At 42.1% G+C, this 17,659-nt stretch overlaps 1 protein-coding gene across 1 annotated transcript in view; it reads right to left on the reverse strand.

Moving 5' to 3' along the window:
• The window catches only part of uba7 (ubiquitin-like modifier activating enzyme 7), a 35,228-nt gene that overhangs the window by 7,085 nt on the left and 10,484 nt on the right, over nt 1–17,659 (reverse strand). The window contains exons 18-21 of the mRNA XM_008286156.1: nt 16,676–16,877; nt 16,520–16,608; nt 13,495–13,587; nt 11,906–12,097 (exon numbers count right to left, since the gene is read on the reverse strand). Of these exons, the coding sequence (XP_008284378.1) occupies nt 11,906–12,097; nt 13,495–13,587; nt 16,520–16,608; nt 16,676–16,877 (576 nt within the window). The remainder of the gene's footprint in view (nt 1–11,905; nt 12,098–13,494; nt 13,588–16,519; nt 16,609–16,675; nt 16,878–17,659) is intronic.

Below are 17,659 nucleotides of genomic sequence, written 5' to 3' on the forward strand. Positions count from 1 at the left end.
TCCCTGCCAAGTGCTGCTCGGTGGCTAATCACAGCTGCACTCAGACGCCTCAGCCTTGCGGTCGGAGTTGAAAAAGGCAAGCTGAGATTCGAGTGTTCTCAAAGCAAAATGCATTAAAAACAAGTCTCTAGTGTGTCTGGCAATGAATATATAAAAAAAACTGCAGTGATAAAAAAGAAGCGAGCTCGTTCATTAGCCTCAGAAAAACCTTCTTATTCAATAAAGTGTGCTGCGTTCCAGTTCGCCGTCTCACTGTTTGGACATAAAGCAGAGACAGCAGTCGGGATTCTGGCTGGTTGAGCTGCACCGAGTTTGACTTGAGACGAGACAAACGGCCACTTCACGGTCCTAAAAGTCGCAGTCAAGAAAGTCACGGTGGCCAACATATGGTAAACATACATACATTTATGTTCTGTCTGCTCTGCTGTTGGATGACGGCCAACTTTCTCATCCACTGTATAGTCTGTGTTACAAACGCAGCCATAAAACATGAAACAGCTGGTCCTTTTGAAACAATAATGGAAAACAATCGTGTTAGCGTCATATTTTTAGGTACGATTAATCATCACAGACAAAACACTTGAATGTAAACTGTCACAGTAGACTTAAGTCCTCTACCAATAAAAACTATTTCATGGTTAATACAGCCCTGATTTGTCTTTCTCCTGCCTCTCACCCTGCAAAACAAAATTCAAAATGCCCCACAATCCTCCAAGCAGTCCGCATTACTATTTCTATCGGTGATTGTTTCTTCACCGTCATTAAACTATATGGATGTCATAAATTCTCTCCCCCGATGTGTCATGTTCCGATATGAAGTTCCCCAACAGCTGACGCGAACAACCAAAACAACCGGCTGCTTCCTCTTGTTGACAGGAAGCCTGGAGAGCTCTCCTTCTCTTCCTGAAAAATCTAAACGGTGATTTATCTAATCTATAAATAAGCCGCACGCTGAATCAAGCACGCACCTTCAGGAGTTTCCACTTCTGAAATGAAATGAATAAAGGAGCAGAATAGGTGTGGTGTTTTGTGACAAAAGCTCTACTGTCCTTAAAAAGGAGAGATGTAAATAGACTCATTATTTATTAAGTGATTATAAACGATGTAGTTGTATTTTACTAATCGCTGCAAAAGTCTTATTTCATTATTCTGTCTGCAACAGCACATAGGTTAGTACTGAATGCCGTGTAGCCCAAAGTCAGAAATGACCTTTTCAGGAGTAGATGTGGGTAAATGTTAAATAAAATGTCATTTTAAGATCGAATACAACCAGCGCACGAGAGCCATTCGCCTGTACCTACACTTCAGTTTTATAGAATTACATCATCAAAAGGTCAGACGGATCCTGCTGCAAAGTGTTATTTCCAAGGAGTCACAGAACAGTCAGAGAATCTTGGAGAAGAACGAAAAGTCCACCTCGCTTTAGTCTGAACCCACAATCCAACAACTGTACTGTAGGCCTTCATGTTGACTACCAGTCTTTATTTTAGAATGAGTTTGGTGTTTGCAGACCTTCTAGTTTGGGTTTTATTTACTACTAACAGCTTTGGAAGGTTCAAAGTTTTTACCGTTATTTAATATTTTCTGGATCCCAGAACATTAAAACAACAGCATCTGACCTGACACACAATAAAGTCTCCTATGACAACAAGGCCACTTGACTGATGGAGCCCAAAAATAGCCGCCTCAGTCTGCAGATATACACAGAGGCCTGGGAATGGGAGAGCCGCCAGAGGAAGTCCAGCTAATGAACCCGATAAGGAGGAAGAAAGAATCCCAGTTTGACAGAAGCACAATCATGCTGGTCGTTTCGCACAGGTCACCGCGTTTGGAGTGAAATCGCAATGTGTTTGTTCATAATGTGTATTTTAATCTTGGCCTTTAGGACAATGGAGCACTTCTGGAGACAGGAAACCGAGACCAGTCGGCAAAACTTGGATAAGTCCTCCAACCGAAAGTCTGCCACAAGAAATACCTCTGCATAGGCACGCTCCTGGCTCAGCTTCATTTATTTGGCCTCAATCCCAACAGTGGAAACGTTTTTACAGCCCGTTGTGGCTGGGGGCCTGTTTCTTCAAAGGCAACTATTTTCCTTTGCAGGGCTTCAAAGTGAGCTTTAGAGGAGGCATATGGAGGATCTGTGTGGTCTCTTCAGATCGTATTTTTATCTTAATCTCTTTTAGCTTCCCTTAGCTTTTCTTTTGGAGACAATCTGGTAACTTTTCCTTCAGAGTCTGTGTCCCAGATTAGTCCTCAACTGTGCCTGAAAGTCACCTCACTGCTGCTGACTACTGTATATCCTGCACACTGCAGAATAAGCCTGCAAGCACCAAGGTCATTTCATCTATACTCAACTGACAACAACTGTGAAGTGGAGGAGAGTCAGACGTTCTACAGCAGGACGGTTTGTCCTTGATGAAAAGAAACCAAAGATTTAAATTACTTTGCATAATACCATGCAAACTATACATCTTTTTCTTAAAATTTCAAATCATTCAAATAGATTTAAGCCCAGAGTGTCGATGAGCCATTCTTCAGTCCAGGAAACTCCTTTCAGATTTCAAACAACTGCTGCATTTATTGGAAACACAAGCGCATAATTCAATTTCCTCTTTAATGTATTGACTTCATCGTTCAGTACTTGCGTCATACTTGCAGCACAGAACCGATGGTGATGCTGTCATTGACCTCAAAATATCAGCTGCTGGAAGCTCTCAACTGTAAATTAATTTATATAACATTATCCTGTGAAACCAGTGAATCAATGTTAACCTAGTTATTATGAGAGGGGAGGAGAGAGAGTTTATTTATTTAAATTAGGTTATTTCTGGTGATTGTGTGCCGTCTAATCAACACTAAACATCATGGTAACACCACACTATTCCTGCTCTGGGGTAGATTTAGGGAAATAATATCATTTAGGGGCAGTTAACATGAATATTCAGGGACATGGTTGCTTATGTTTTCACGTTTGGCCTTTTTTCTGTCTTTCTCCGCAGTGGGACAGCAGCACTGTCATGTAAAATGTGCCTTTTGTCTGATCGAGAGTGTCATCTGCTACCTGATCACTATTGATCGCCGCTCTCTTTGGGCTGAAGTTAAGAAACAGATGGCTGGGACCTCCAACCGCTCAACCCAACCCTCTGCAATTATCTGCTATCAAAGAGTTGGCAGCCCTAAACCCCGCATATGCAGGAGAGAGATTCAACAGCGGTATTAAAGGTGCTTTTTAATCTTAAGTGTAGGTTTTGGAAGATAACTTGTGGCGGTGCAGGGCGGAGGAGGAGCGAGAGTGGCAGCTCGGCAGCACTTCTCAGGAGAGTGCCGGGTTTGACACACAGACTAAAAGCACCCCGTTGCTTTCGAAAGGCTTCCATTGACGTGTAAAACAGCAAACAGAATCTCAATGTGATTGTCTTTCAAATGAGAAGATAACAGCACTCCACCTGACTGAAAATGACCCGGGGCAGAAGCACTGAGTCAATAAAATGCTCTTCCAAATGGGCCGCTGACATGCTGGAGCCTGAAGAGACACTCAGGCAGCAAATGTCTGACACAATTGCAGTTATAAAGCAATGAATCAATGAGTGTGTGTCACAGTTTCGACACAAGACCCCAAAATATGGAAACTACTGCTTTTTGGCTCTATTTTTAACAAGTGCAAGTTTCTTATAATGTTATGTTTCTTATATTGAGATGAAACGATGCACGAATCTTGTCTTTTAAAGTCATATATGTGTAAACTTCCACTGATTTAACACATATACACACATAAGACAAACACACAATGACTACTATGGTTAATTTAACACAGTGGTTCTCAAACTTTTTGAGCCACGACCCCCACAAAAGTTTGTGTTTGTGACCCCCCAATTTGAATTTTCAATATATCACGAGTAATAACTTTGTTGTTCATGCATTAATGTGTTTAAAAGTAATTTGTTAATTAATCTATTTACATTAATGTATTAGTTTTCTTTTGAATTGATAAATTGAATTAATTTCGAACAAATGAAACGGAAAAAAATGTAAAAACAAGAAAATAATTTTAAAAAGAGCATTAAAAGAAGAGCAAAAAAGAATAATAATATCACATAATCAAATCATTATTTTAACATTAACAAGTTCAAAATAGGAGTGGGGAGAAGTATACACTTTTTGACAGCCCTAATACAAATTTATTTGATAAATGTTTGGTTCAAAATTTTTTTTTAAAATATTACAATGATATGGAGACCCCCTGAAAGTATCTTGGGACCCCAATGGGAGACCAGACCCCCAGTTTGAGAACCACTGCTTTAACACATAGTGATCAGTGCTGGTGTATAGTTTGGATGTAGAACACAGCTCTCTCCAAATGTGTGACTCCCAGGGATCAATTCATGAACAACACACAGCTCCAAACTCTGACCAGAGTTCCCATTGTTGCTACATCCTAATTAGTAGCATTGATTTGAGCTTAACGAATCAAAGGTCACACTCTTTGATTACACGATGTGATGCTATTTGGAATGACGTAAGTCCTCCGTGTTTTGGTAACTGGAGCGAGATATTGATATCTGCAGTTCAATGTGATGTTTGCCTACAGGAAATAAGCTACGTTGGACACAAACAAGTAAGACTGAGACACACGCGACTGACTCGTAGACTCACCAGGCGAATCAAACACTAATTCAAGCTGCGTTTGCCAGATACAGCAAAGTACAATACAGCAAGTATTGCTCAATGGCTCCTTTGAAAAAAAAAAAAAAGTGGAAAAAATGCATTGAGCTACAAGAAGTAGTTATCTAAGTCAATAATTATAATAATAATTACTTTTTAATCATCTGATATAGAAATGAATGAACACAACTTTAAGTCCAGATCAAGAGGAATACATGATGGAGATCCAGAGACCAGAAGAACACAAGTCCTCTAGTTAGATGGAGTTATTCTGCAGGCTTTACAGTCCAACGGCTGCACAAGCCTTGATATTAAACAGACACTGTACAGTGTGAAGACCTGACAGAAAGACTGATATCGATTTCTGTGATGTTTAATACAGTCTCAGTCAAGAGAACTTTTCGTTTATTTCCCTGCAGCTACAGTAAGTGTCCAGGTTCCATCAGGCCACAACACGAGCTCTAAGCAGAAATAATTGCAATGAAGTGAAATATAGTCTGCTGGCTTTAACATAAACAGACTTTTGTCATTATGACACACTATGACTCCTGCTCAGTGCTTAATGTGTTGAGGTAAGTTAAAGAAAGGAAGGAAGAGGGACATGACAGGATGCCTTTATAATTGTGAGTTAATGGGCAAATTTAGAAACTCATGATCTCCAGAGGCGATTATGTTTTAACCCTATGAGCTCTAAAACTTGCCAGTGGGTCAGAAAGGCATGCTCTTTAAAAAAACAAAACAAAAATAAAACACCCTATCAACATTATACCATTGATCAGAGCCAGAAACTATAAAAAACACCTGAAGAATTGAAGAGTTTTTAACTTTCTTACAGTCCATCAGCGTATCATGTTCAACACACGTGGGGAAAAAACAAAACAAATCTAAACTTAAATGATGACATTTCATAATTAATCCCTTTATTCTACATGTGTAATTGAAAAATTCACCAAAAGTGACTCAGCTGGGACGAACAGTCAAATGACAAAATTTCTAGGACTTATTGACAGAACTAGGTTGAACTGCAGGCTGTGTTTACACGGAGCAGACAGGACACAAATACAGAAACACATTTAAATTACTAATAGTTAGATGCCCATAGAAAGTAGGTGACACCTGCGGGCTCTTGGAAAAATGTTGTACATGATGACTCCAGGTTGTTCCCTTCTTAATAATAATTAAAATCTATGGCATGATAGCTGACATACTGCAGATAATACAGGTTTTAGTTCTTTCCACTTCTAGCCAGGGTTGTAACGTTTCCATAGAGGTGCAGGAATCTATATTCAGTGAAAAATGAGCCCACAGTGAGGAAAAATGTGGTAAAAAGGCCCACAGACAGCTCAAAGGGTCAACGAGCTTCCAACTGGTATTGACAATGTAGGAAACGTTACAATAACAGGGCTGACAATGGAAGAACGAAAGACATGAATGTCACGATGGAAAGTTATGCAGGTTCATGCTAGTTCCTGGTACACAACGGATAGCGTCATGATGGATAGTGGAAAACAGATTAATAAGCTTCTCTATATATATTTGAGATTTTGCACCGATTAAAAAAAAAGGCCCTCGAAATAATCCAATTAAAGAAACAATCCTTTTATCTGCTGTGAAATGTATTTAGCAATCAACAACGTGAGTCACACACTCTGCGGCAAAATGAGCACACAGTATGTGAATGCCTTCCTCTGATGGAAACAGCAGATTCATTTGGAGTCCTTCAGGAAGGTCAAAGTCGACCACAGAGCTAGCTGGGACACCCTGCTTGATTCAGCTCCTAAAGGGCAGCTGTCTAACCAAAAGCATGCATTTGGATTAAAAATGCATGAGATGTGGAGATATGATTGAAGGTGATGTAAAAGAACCGCCGTACCACCCGCCTCCACCTTATTAATTTGGCTAAATGGAAAGTTTGCATGCTGAGTTTATGAGCTTCAATGTACTGAATAAAAGATCTGGACAGCTATTCTTAAAGGGGTGTTGTTTTAGATGATCTCCTAGAGTTTGTTTAGCTATTTTCTCACTCGTCTGCTGTGATGTCTCTCTATGTCTGTCGCTACAGAAATAAACAAGCAGATAGACTATTGTTGCCGATGACACAAAAGGGAAAGTAAAGATCTGTGGGGAACTAAAGCACAGCGGCTACACAACAATGCGTTGCAGAACAACACTTGACTCAACAACATAAGGCCGACTAACACAATGCCACCAGTAAATAGACCTCGGAAAACAGCAGCAGGCGCAAGCCGTGTACGTTCATCACAGATTACTCATTATCCTGTGAGCACTATTCATGTCTCGGTTTTGAGTTACAAACTGCACAATGCTCCCTGCGCTCCTCTGGGAACCCAGAAGGCCTTGGATCATGTTCACCGGGTTTCTTTACTGGCACAGCCCAAGAAAGCCAGCGCAGATTTAACCACATGTGAAGCAAATCTCCCGCTTTGTTGCTCTCTTTCTCTTTTTAAGCCAGTCCCTGTTGTTTGTGTGACAGATGTGTGTCCTTGGGTTGCGCAAGGGCTCAACTGCAGGTTTTGTTTTCTACATGCAAAACAGCAAACTAACCCTGGACTTACATGACAACTCTGTAAATTCTTATTATATTTAAATGCATATTAAAGAATCAAGTTATGAATTTTAGATTATTAGAAACAGAGATGAACACAAAGTCCCTTCCTGGTGCTCTCCATGAAATCTGGTTCCAATACATTGCTTCCTATGAAGGCAGGAAATAGTCGTCATTTCTGCATGCAATTAACAAAGAAGCAGTGTGAGCGCTGACCTGCGAGCGGCTTCTTGAGATCAGGAGCTTTCGCTGCAACACTCTGAAGGGGCAAGGTAGGGGAAGAGGGGCACGGAGGGAGTGTGTAAGGGCACAAAAGTTGAGACCGGGCTGTGGAGGATGTGTGCACAGGCGTGAAAGAGGGAGTGCTTCCATGGCACACACCCAGCAGGCAGCTCAGAAGACAAGAAAAGAGAGCAGACGCTGGTAGAGAGTGTTGGGCAAGCTGCTGGAGGGGCTGAGGATCGAGCTACTTCATCCACAGCTGAAACACGTCCTCCTCTGTCCTGGCCTCGGGTGATGTCTCTCTGTGTTCTAGTGAGGCTGCAGCTCAGTTACTGCTGCTGGAGCACAACACCCATTTATCTTTGCTGCTCTTGAGATCTCCTTTAATGTCTGGTGAAGTTTTGCTTTCTGCAAAAACAGGACATTCATTATCTTCACCACATTATCTGAGGTGAATTCAGGTCCACCAGCAAGCAGGAGTGCATTTAAAGCAGTATTCACTTCTATTTTTTTGGCAACTTGAGGGCAACAGATTAAACTAAAACCCTGACATATATATTTTACTTTGACAGAGTTGATATGGTTTGTGTTTTAGCAAACCTAGCCTGGAATTTATTTGGAGTTATGCTCAAACAGTCTCTTTCCACTTGTTTTGGTCTATACCAGCTCCTGGGAAATCTTTTCAGCCTTTTACGTTCTCCTGTAAATTTGACTAGCTACGTAGACGTGTGGACAAGTTTTAGAGGAATACCACCAAAACGGGGGAAATGATCTTGGACATTTGAGCTCCTAGCAGTGAGTGCACTGAAGAGGTAACAGAACCTAAATACGTAGGGACAGTAACTGATTAAAAACTTTAACGGAAACTAAAACAGGTGTGATTTAAAGGATGGAATTAAGCTTAATGAGGAAGCTTCAACAGTTTGGAGCAGATAGACTGGTTCTTTATGGCGTTCATTTGTGGAGAGTGTTCTAACTTTCTGTTTTATTGCTTGCTATTTTTCACTGTCTGTAGTTAATAAGACCTAACTCAATAAGATGGTTAACAAGTCTAGCAACACTGCTTTGTGAGTCCGGAGTGGTGAGGAAAGGGCAATGATGTATCGCACCTTCTGTTTGGTTGTCACTGTCAGTACAGCTGTGTTAAATCAATCAGGGCAATGAGGTGTGCGTCACTTGCATCATGTTGTCTTGATTGCCGGTGATGCTGTTAAATGTCTGTAATGTTTTTTTTCTGTTGTGGTTGAATTTATCTGACAGCAACAACTCTGTAAAGACGGTTTATCAAAGTCTTTTTCTTGTGACACTGAAGCAAAACAAGGAGCTGAGGTCCGTAAAAGCAAAACAAACCTAAAATTCTCAAAGGAGCTGAGGTTTACAGGTGAGTTAAGAATGGTCTAGGGATTCATAAGCAATCAAATTATGCTTCTGACCTCTTATTAATATAAAATCAAATGGAAAATCAGACTTTTGGACAGCCATGTCTCACTGTAATCATAAGAACGTCTCCCCTGCTGTATTTCTGACGGTATTCTATCATAAAGACTGTAACTGTGGCAATAACATTTGATTCAACAAATTTTTCGTGGATATATCATGATGTAGTTTTTGTAAAACAAAAAACTCCCAGCCATTTTACAGCCTTTCTCCTCTGTGAGCTTGCCAAACCAACTCTATCTTCAACAGCCTTGGCTCCCCAGTGAAAAAGCATAAACACAGGGAGGAAAACTGTGCCAAAGAGCTGCAGCGGTGAGCAGGCAAGGACAGCCTCGTGTTTGTTTACATACTTCTACCTCCATGCAGAGGACAGCAGCAGCAGGGGAAAGCCACGGGAACTTCCTATTTTAGGAAACAACAGCTTTAAAGCAACACATTCTGGAAAATCATCGGGGGTGGTGGGAGAACGAGTAGTCTTTTATTTTAATTTAAGAGTCTGTGAGTAAAGCAGAGACAGAGCGGTACACAGCCACATCTAAAGCACCTTTTCCAAATGCTACTTCGATCATAAAAACGCTCATCTTACCAACACATTTTTCCTCTTCAGAGTCGTGACAGCACAGGTTATATTATAACATCTGGAAATGCTGTGATGTGGTGCGCTTTGGACAAACGCTGGGTGGGCCACCAGAAGAACCAGCGAGATGTGAGCGCTGATACATGATATTAATGAACTGAGACTGATCTCAGGAGGGGAGACGTCCAAGTCATTGCAAAAGTAAGCTGAGCTCTTGAATCTGCATGTCTGATCAGTGATATTTAACAGCTGCACGTCTGCAGTTGCTTCAAAAGCTGCCTACTAAAACCCTCTCTAATCCTTGATTAGGCAGATAAGAGAATATTAATAGCGAGCATGTTGCTTTTGTTGCTGTTTGCTTTCTAAGCTGTGGGCAAATTTTTGTTATTTTAAATTATTTATATTTAATTTTCATATTTGATTAGAGCACAGAAAAGCGGCAGACCTAAACTGCTGTTCTCAAAAAGGATTAAAATAGTTTTTCAACATATCCTCCTAACTAGAGACACAACGTCTAGACCACGAGTCAGACACGAGGGATGTTTGACGCATTGGAAAAGACGAGCCTTTAGATTTAAAATATCAATATACATTAGCTAGGAAGCTGCGGAGCGCTTGGACCTTTGGCCGCAGACTGGAATGTGATTACTTGCATGCTGCGTATAATCACGGAGGTCTGCATGTCTGCGGCCAAACCCACTGTCAATTTGTAAGTATCTAAGTTTTCCAATGTAGGAATGCAGAACTTAAACACTGTTGATGAGGATCCTGTAAATTTGGTTTAAAAAAAATTCTGGCCAAAAATAGAACTGCTGGGTTCAGTCATACATGCAGAAACTGATATACTCATGATGAACTCATACAAGTCATTTACATGTTCGGGAATAGTTTGGAATCAATTCAGTATATTTGCTGTGATAAACATGCACTGGAGTGATCAGAAACTGCAAGAACTATAGTTATTGGATTCTGAACTCTGTCTCTTTTCGCTATGTTTTCAGAATAGTGACGCTTTTATCGATGAAGTATTATAGCCAACTTTAAACGAACCATGAAGACTTAAGACTGAAATGTTTCCCACTTAGACGGCTGAAGGTTTGCCCGCTAACCACCTTCGTTCTTCTCAGTGTGAGTGTCGTTGCATTAGTGCCCTCCATTATTAGACTCTAAGATTTGTCTCAAACATTCTGACCCAGAAACTCTGTAAAATCTTTTTTTCCCCCCTGGTTGTGTCCTGTCTGCTCTATAGAACAGAGAGAAGCTCAAAAGCTGATGCTGCAACACTTTAACCCACAACAAAAGAGCCTAGACCTGGAAGACCTAACATCTGCCTGTCCCTTCTGGCTGGGATGATGTCAGGTAATCTGTCAGCGTGACGGTTTGCAACCAATTACTGACTCCATCCAACGTTCCATGCTGCTTGAGTTATATTGTGTTTATCCAAGGGAAGTTTTGACGACACAAGTATGTCTAAACACCATCGAGTTTACAGGCAACAACTGTGAGAACGCCGAGGTCTTCACTCGGGAGGAAGACTTGGTGTCTGGAAGCTCAGAGCAGAAAGTCACAGCCGCTTCTGTCACCACGGCAGCCTTTTCTGCAGATGCTGAATTTTTTTGCCTGTAACCAAACCTGAAACCAGATCTACACTGTCTCAGAGCCCCTTGTCACTGCGCCCTGGCAGGACACAGTTACCCCACTTGCTGACCCCCGGTGACCCCTGCCTGTCAGAGGAGCGAAGCCCCGAGCAGTGAGGCTGCTGAGTCCGGGTGCAGTATCTCATTACCTTCAGAAGTGAGCTATAGGGGCGAGCAGCGGGACCTGCACCAGGGAGGCAGGATTAATTGATGGGATATTTTATAGGACTTGACCTACACGGCAGCCAGCTTTGTGTTTGTGTTTCAAAGCTTGGCTCACGCAGTATAACAAACCTCGTACTGTGTGACTTTATGAACCGGGCATAACCTCAGATCTTACTGCAGGTCTGATCTTAAAAGAACTCTGTCTTAAGAGAATAAAACCTTTTTTCTCTTTTCTTTGAATGCCTCAATATTCACTTAATTTGTCCAAACACAGTGGCAAGCACGGGTCTGTTTGTGCCCTACCTGCCCAGAAATATCCTGAGGATTACACTGAGCCAGCTAAAGACTTGGCTTAAACGCAAGAGATTGACAGTTAATAGTGGGTTCTTATTCTGAGAGCACTCATTCATGAGTTAAAGCTCTCCACCCAAAGAGGAAGGACATAAATCTACAAAGAACTCAGCAGATTTATCCCCAAAGCAGACAGGCTTAAATTATGAATGTGTATACAGTAGGAGTCTGTCAGACTTTATAAAGGGCCTCACTCAGATCCTATACGTGACTGAATGCTTCATACATCTCGTCCCAAATCCCTCCACAAACTCAGAGCGGCTGTGGCTGTGCAGAGCTGTTACTCACTTCAAAGTGCTGGGGACGGCTCGGCTGGGACAGGACGAAGTACTGGACGGCCAGGTTGATGTAGGCGGTGCGGTAGGAGCTGATCTTCTGGTGACCCTGCACCAGTTTGTACAGCTCCAGGCACATCAGGCCCGCCACGGCCGCCGTGGTGGTGGCGATGGCGGGAATGATCCGTCCGGCAATGAGCTTGCTCTGGAAAGAAGAAAGTTTGCTTTTAAATCTTCCTGCAGGTCATGTAGAGTTGAGCAAGTGGATATTTAAATTCAATGGTATTTTCAGTGAACTTCAGTGCGATCTACAAGCATATAGAGTTGTTTTATAGGATTCAAGTGATGGTAAGGAACTAGTATTTTAATTCCAGTCTACGTTATACCATTTACTATTTCAACTCCAATACACTGTTGTTACTACACTGTTATTTTAGCTACTAATGACTTTAAATTTCACACACTTAGGACCAACTTGTAAAATATGATGCATTATTATTGATAAAACTTCTCAACAGAATATCAAGTAGGACATGATATTATTAGTTGGAGAAGTGGATAATTCTTTAGCCACTTTCTAAGCAACAATATTTGTTTTTTCTCAAATTTGGGGATTTTATGCATTTCATTTTCACACATCATATTACACTGAATATATTTGCATTTTAAAGTGTTGATCAGACAAACAAACGGTGGGAAATAATAACAGGTATTTTTCAGCATTTAAAAAATAATCAGAACAGTAATTGTTAGTTAAAGCCCTAAATATTAAATTACCTTTAAGCAGCACAACACAAAAGGCTGCGTGTACTGCATTTATTATAATATATGAAACCGATGGGGCTTAATCAGAGCTTTCACTTTGTGTTATGATTTTGACTTTCACTTATAGTAGAACATTTTTCAGAGTCCTTTTACTGAAACGATCAGAAAAATGTTTCTAAGATGTAAAATGTTTTATAAAAATCTAAAGTTTAGAGGTTTTTGGGTTTTTTTTTTATATGTCGTTTTGGCAGTTTTACAGGAGTTCTGTGTGACGTACTGCACTTAAACAATGAGAACCCTTTATACAGGATTGTGCATACATCTACCAATAACCTGGAAACAAATCCATATAAATATTGAGACCCATATGTAACCTCGTCCTCATGGATATACTGTCTGTTCCGAATCCATAAGCAAACAGGGGTTAAATGGTGACTAACGGCGAAGTTATTCTCCAGCGAGATGCAACACGTGGAAACGTCTGCATGATTACACCAGGGGCAAGTCTCTTTTGTCTGTCCTCACTCAGCGCCGTCCCTCCCCCCACCCTCCATCTGTCTGGGCTGTATGCAGCAGCGGCCGGTACAAGGCCTGGCTCAGGTGTCACCTCCCAGGCGACAGGTAAAGTGCTGTGATTAGTTCTGCTCCGGGAACAATAGGCGAGGAGGCTGTTTCTGTGGCTTCGGGGCAGGTGTGCGCTGTGCAGACTAAAAACAGGACCCCAGGGGAGGGGAGAGTGGTCTGCGGTTCTATAATTTTTTAAAACTCTACACCGAACCCCCCCCCAACTTAGATTTTCCTGCACGAGATTTGATGAACACAGTATAAAGTGTTGACCTTGTGGCGATCGGCTGCAGGGATGTCGTAGTTCTCCGCTCTCAGGTTGGAAGCAGCGACGATGTAGTCCATGTGGAAGTTAGTGTCGTCATCCTGTGTTATTTGGGACATTAAAGATGTATTCAAATCAAACGCTACACAGATTAATACACAGGAGCAACACAAAATGCAATATATGTGCGTAACGTTATAGGATTAACTACTCAGATCCAATCTAATGCCAAGCGACATCGCCTGTGACGTGATGCCGTTTTCCCTCTTTGAGCTTTGCCTGCTTTGTTGCCGTGTCACTTAAATCACTCTGATAGATGACTTGGTCACCCGGCCAGAATGCGGTGGAAATCAGATTTCTGTTGTGATCGACGTGGCCAGTGAGGTCATGCCTGCGATAGCGCGGCTCCACAAAAGCTCGGGAGGTGACTGCCACTCCGGGATGGCTTTAGGGCCTGCGAGGAAGCTCCGAGCTGGCAACCTGATGCCTTTGATATCCTCCTACACACATTCCATCCGTCCACAGCATGACCAGGGCATATTCGGATAAACGCGAAGAGAATGGCGTTTGGAAATTTCGTTCTTATTCAAGATGACATTGGATATGTACCGGACTTACCTCATACACCTTCATTACTGCTTCTCCTGAGTTCTGAAGCCTTTGTTAGAAGCTTATTCCGGCTGCCTTTTAAAGTCATTTTCCCGGTCACCGAATTCCTCTTATAACCACTTCTGCAGCTCAGTAACTGCATCCTTTCTGGCCTGCTAATGTAACGCAGTGGTCGCCATGGTACAGCCAATTACCCTTTAGCCACTGCTTCTTATAACCGCTTCCATATTAGGGGCTTTAAAGAGCCTTTGTTGCCCTCAACCTCCATGCAGCTACAGAAAAAGTCTTGTTTAGAGGTGACAAATGTAGTCTAACAGTCCAATGTTTCCCAGGAAACCTCGGAGCACACTTAAGAGTCAGAAGGTCAACAGGTTACAGACGGATTTCTCTAAAGGCTTTAATTTAGTTCCACAATTACGAGAGAAGTTAGTAGAAAACACTTTGCATTTACTGCTGTATTCACGTAATGCTGCCACTGATGATATTTTGTTAGCTCAAGGAATATATTTTACTATCATGGTTGTGTGGTATCTACAGTTGAGCTGTTGGATCTACAGTCGTGACTCGATAATCCGACATTAAATGTAAAACCTTCTTTTATGTCGGATAGCAAGGCTGTCGGATTATCAAGATGGAGGTCGAGACACAAGGAGGGCTTGATGCTGGAAGGCTCATTTGTTGTTAATATTCATTGTTTATAGTTGTTATAATAACTAGTAGGGCTGGTCCCAATACCACTCTCTGCTCTCTGGATATTCAGGCCCAATTAATGATGAATATCCGAATATTCGGCGCAGTCGGGGGACACTTCCACCCCGGGGGAGCGCTCAGATGGGGTGGAAGTGGCCGGAACACACAGGCAGTACTTGGCTGCTGATGCTAGTTTAGTTAGCGCTCACACTTCTGTTTCCACCATCGGTGGCGGCGGGGGAGTGGCAGATACGCTCCACCATTACCATCCATGTTTACTTCCATAAACACTGAGCACGCTCACTGAATGTGACGTCGTCGAGTCCTCTTCTGCGCATGCGGGACACTTCTGGGTCGTATGAAGTTCACACAGCAGATCACATACAAGTCGCATTTAACTGGAAATGTGAAGGAACTCGCAAAAAAATCGTATTTCACAAAAATATCTGAATGTAGCATTAAGTCCTGCAGTGTGAACGTAGCCAATCTGTGGGATTGTTCAGTCAGATAATACGCCGTTATCCTGATTGGTGACATAAAATATCATGTCGAAATCGGAATCCAAGGCTGTCGGTATGTTAAGGCTGTTTTTCATGGGTTCCATTCTTTTCACCTAAAAACCTTCGCATAGCAAGGTTTAGGATTGTTAAGGGTCAGAGTATTGAGTCACGACTGTATATGCAGTTCTCCACTTATTCTGTGCACAATATACGACTACAACTTTCTAAGAATAATTTTTTCACAGCTGTTCATTGACTTATTTTCCTGGGTGTTGTAATTACCTTCTTAGCCATGTGTTCAAAATGATTTTGACAAATGAAGCTCTAAAATAATTCTCAAACTTGACACAAGATCTACCCCTTTGTCTAGACAGAATCAACCTGCTGAACCCAGCTGCTAAGAAATGCCAACGGTGCTGCAAAGGAGATTTGGTCCATTTCTAAACTCACTGCGCATACGTCATATTACAGAATCCCTCCTGGTTGCAGACAAACTTTTTATAAGCGATTGGGCGTTTAAAGCTTTCCCCAATAGTGGCATGATGACAAGAAATGAGGGAGAGAGATGCAACAAATTGAATTTGGCTGACCGCGAGGAAATATCTGGTTAGGATATTATTTGGGAATTTCTTTAGAAATGAGGGAGTACATCTAGTCTACACTCCCAGATAGATAAGAAAAACTTTTACGAACCTTTAAGATGCCAGCCAGGTGGTAATATGCTAACCCTGATTTAATACCCAGATAAGTTGTTGAGACAGCATCAGAAAGAACGAGCAGGGGCTGTGACAGTAGCTGGAAGCACAGTGGATGTGCTTTAAAGAGGACCTCCAGGGCTCAAAGTGTGCTACTTCAAAGACTGGCACGGTGGCAGCCAGGACGCCTCTGTATGAAGCTGCTGACTACATTGCATTTCACCATAAGTGTGCTAATGCAGATAGAAATATATCTGCTTCATGTGAGGTGACTGAACTGTTCTTTATGCTATTTCGAAAAACTGGAAAATACAGAACCAGACTCTGAGGAACAGAACACAAGCGAGCTCTGTCTTATAAATGTGCTGCTTAGATTCAGGTCACTGACGACCCAAACACGGGGGGGAAAAAACAAGCCACGTTCTGAAAGCACCTATAGATTGGAGTGTTGCTCCCTGCTAAGACTCAGTCGCCACTTTGTCACTGTCTGCAGCTTCTGCAGAGCGTGCAGCGGAGGTGTCATTGTGCTCTTGTCCTACCTTCTCAAAGTCGACGGGGTGCAGCTGAGTTGAGCTTTTCAGAGAGGATACGGCCAACTTTCCTTTCAAATCCTCCAGTCGGGCTTTTTCTGTGTGACAAAGAGACAGTGAAGACGAGCCGTGCTGTCAGAAAGTGAAATAGCACGACCTACTCACCGGCATCGTCGCTGCCCTTCTTTTTCTCCTCCTCCATCTCCTCGTCTGTGACGTGAATCTTCACGGAGGACTTGGGGGTGAAAGGTGGCACATGGACTTGCTCTAGGATGGTTCTGATAGAGGTGCGGTCTCTGGTCCCGCTGATGCCGTAGATGTGTCCGTACAGGTTGGCTGCGGCCACCACGTAGTCCAGGTGTGTGGCCTGAAACACAGCATCCAAATATATTAAACTACATTAACCTTGTAAAATAAATGTGGTTGATTTAATATTGATCCAAAGTTCTTAGAGCAGTCATGCCAGCAGGGAGAAAGTATAGAAAGAAGATTATTAAAAAAAAAAAGGGAGGGGGGGCAGAACAATATTAAGGTAGAGCATTAAGGCCAAAGTACTTTCCTGAACTCTGAGTAGGCAGCTGGAAAAATAGCTCACTGAAGCACACACACACACTGTATATTGTGGCAGTCACTGTTGCTTTTTGCAGTCTAATTCCACGACTATACTTCTGTGCAACAGAGTAAAACGCAGCTTTCAATTGCAACTCAGATCGGTAGACTCACAGACAGCATTGAGACTTCTGAGTAAAACCACGAAGCGTCATCTGAAACCACGACAATATGTACTTGAACTGCAATTTTCCCGTGGATGGATTTTATTAATTAGCTGTGTTATTATCCAACCACATGTCTACATCTGATTTCCCAAATGCTTCCCTTAAAAGCTTCAAAAGACAAAATTACCTTTCACAAAAATGGAAAGGAAATGCTGAAAGGGGAGAGAGGGGAACAAAACAGAGTTTCAAGATGTTCTTTGAGTGATGACGGACCATTAGGAACTGTCAGTTTTGCTGCCTGTGCACCATTAGACTCTCAGATTTACACGACTGCGAGCTCAGTGCTACCCTGATGTCTCTGTCATTACTCGGTGTAAGAGGAGAAAATTGCCATCAAAGATTGAATGTGTGCAGAGAGCAGATGGTTATCAGT

This window comes from Stegastes partitus, unplaced genomic scaffold, assembly GCF_000690725.1.
Source record: "Stegastes partitus isolate 25-593 unplaced genomic scaffold, Stegastes_partitus-1.0.2 Scaffold10, whole genome shotgun sequence".
Classification (NCBI taxonomy): domain Eukaryota; kingdom Metazoa; phylum Chordata; class Actinopteri; family Pomacentridae; genus Stegastes; species Stegastes partitus.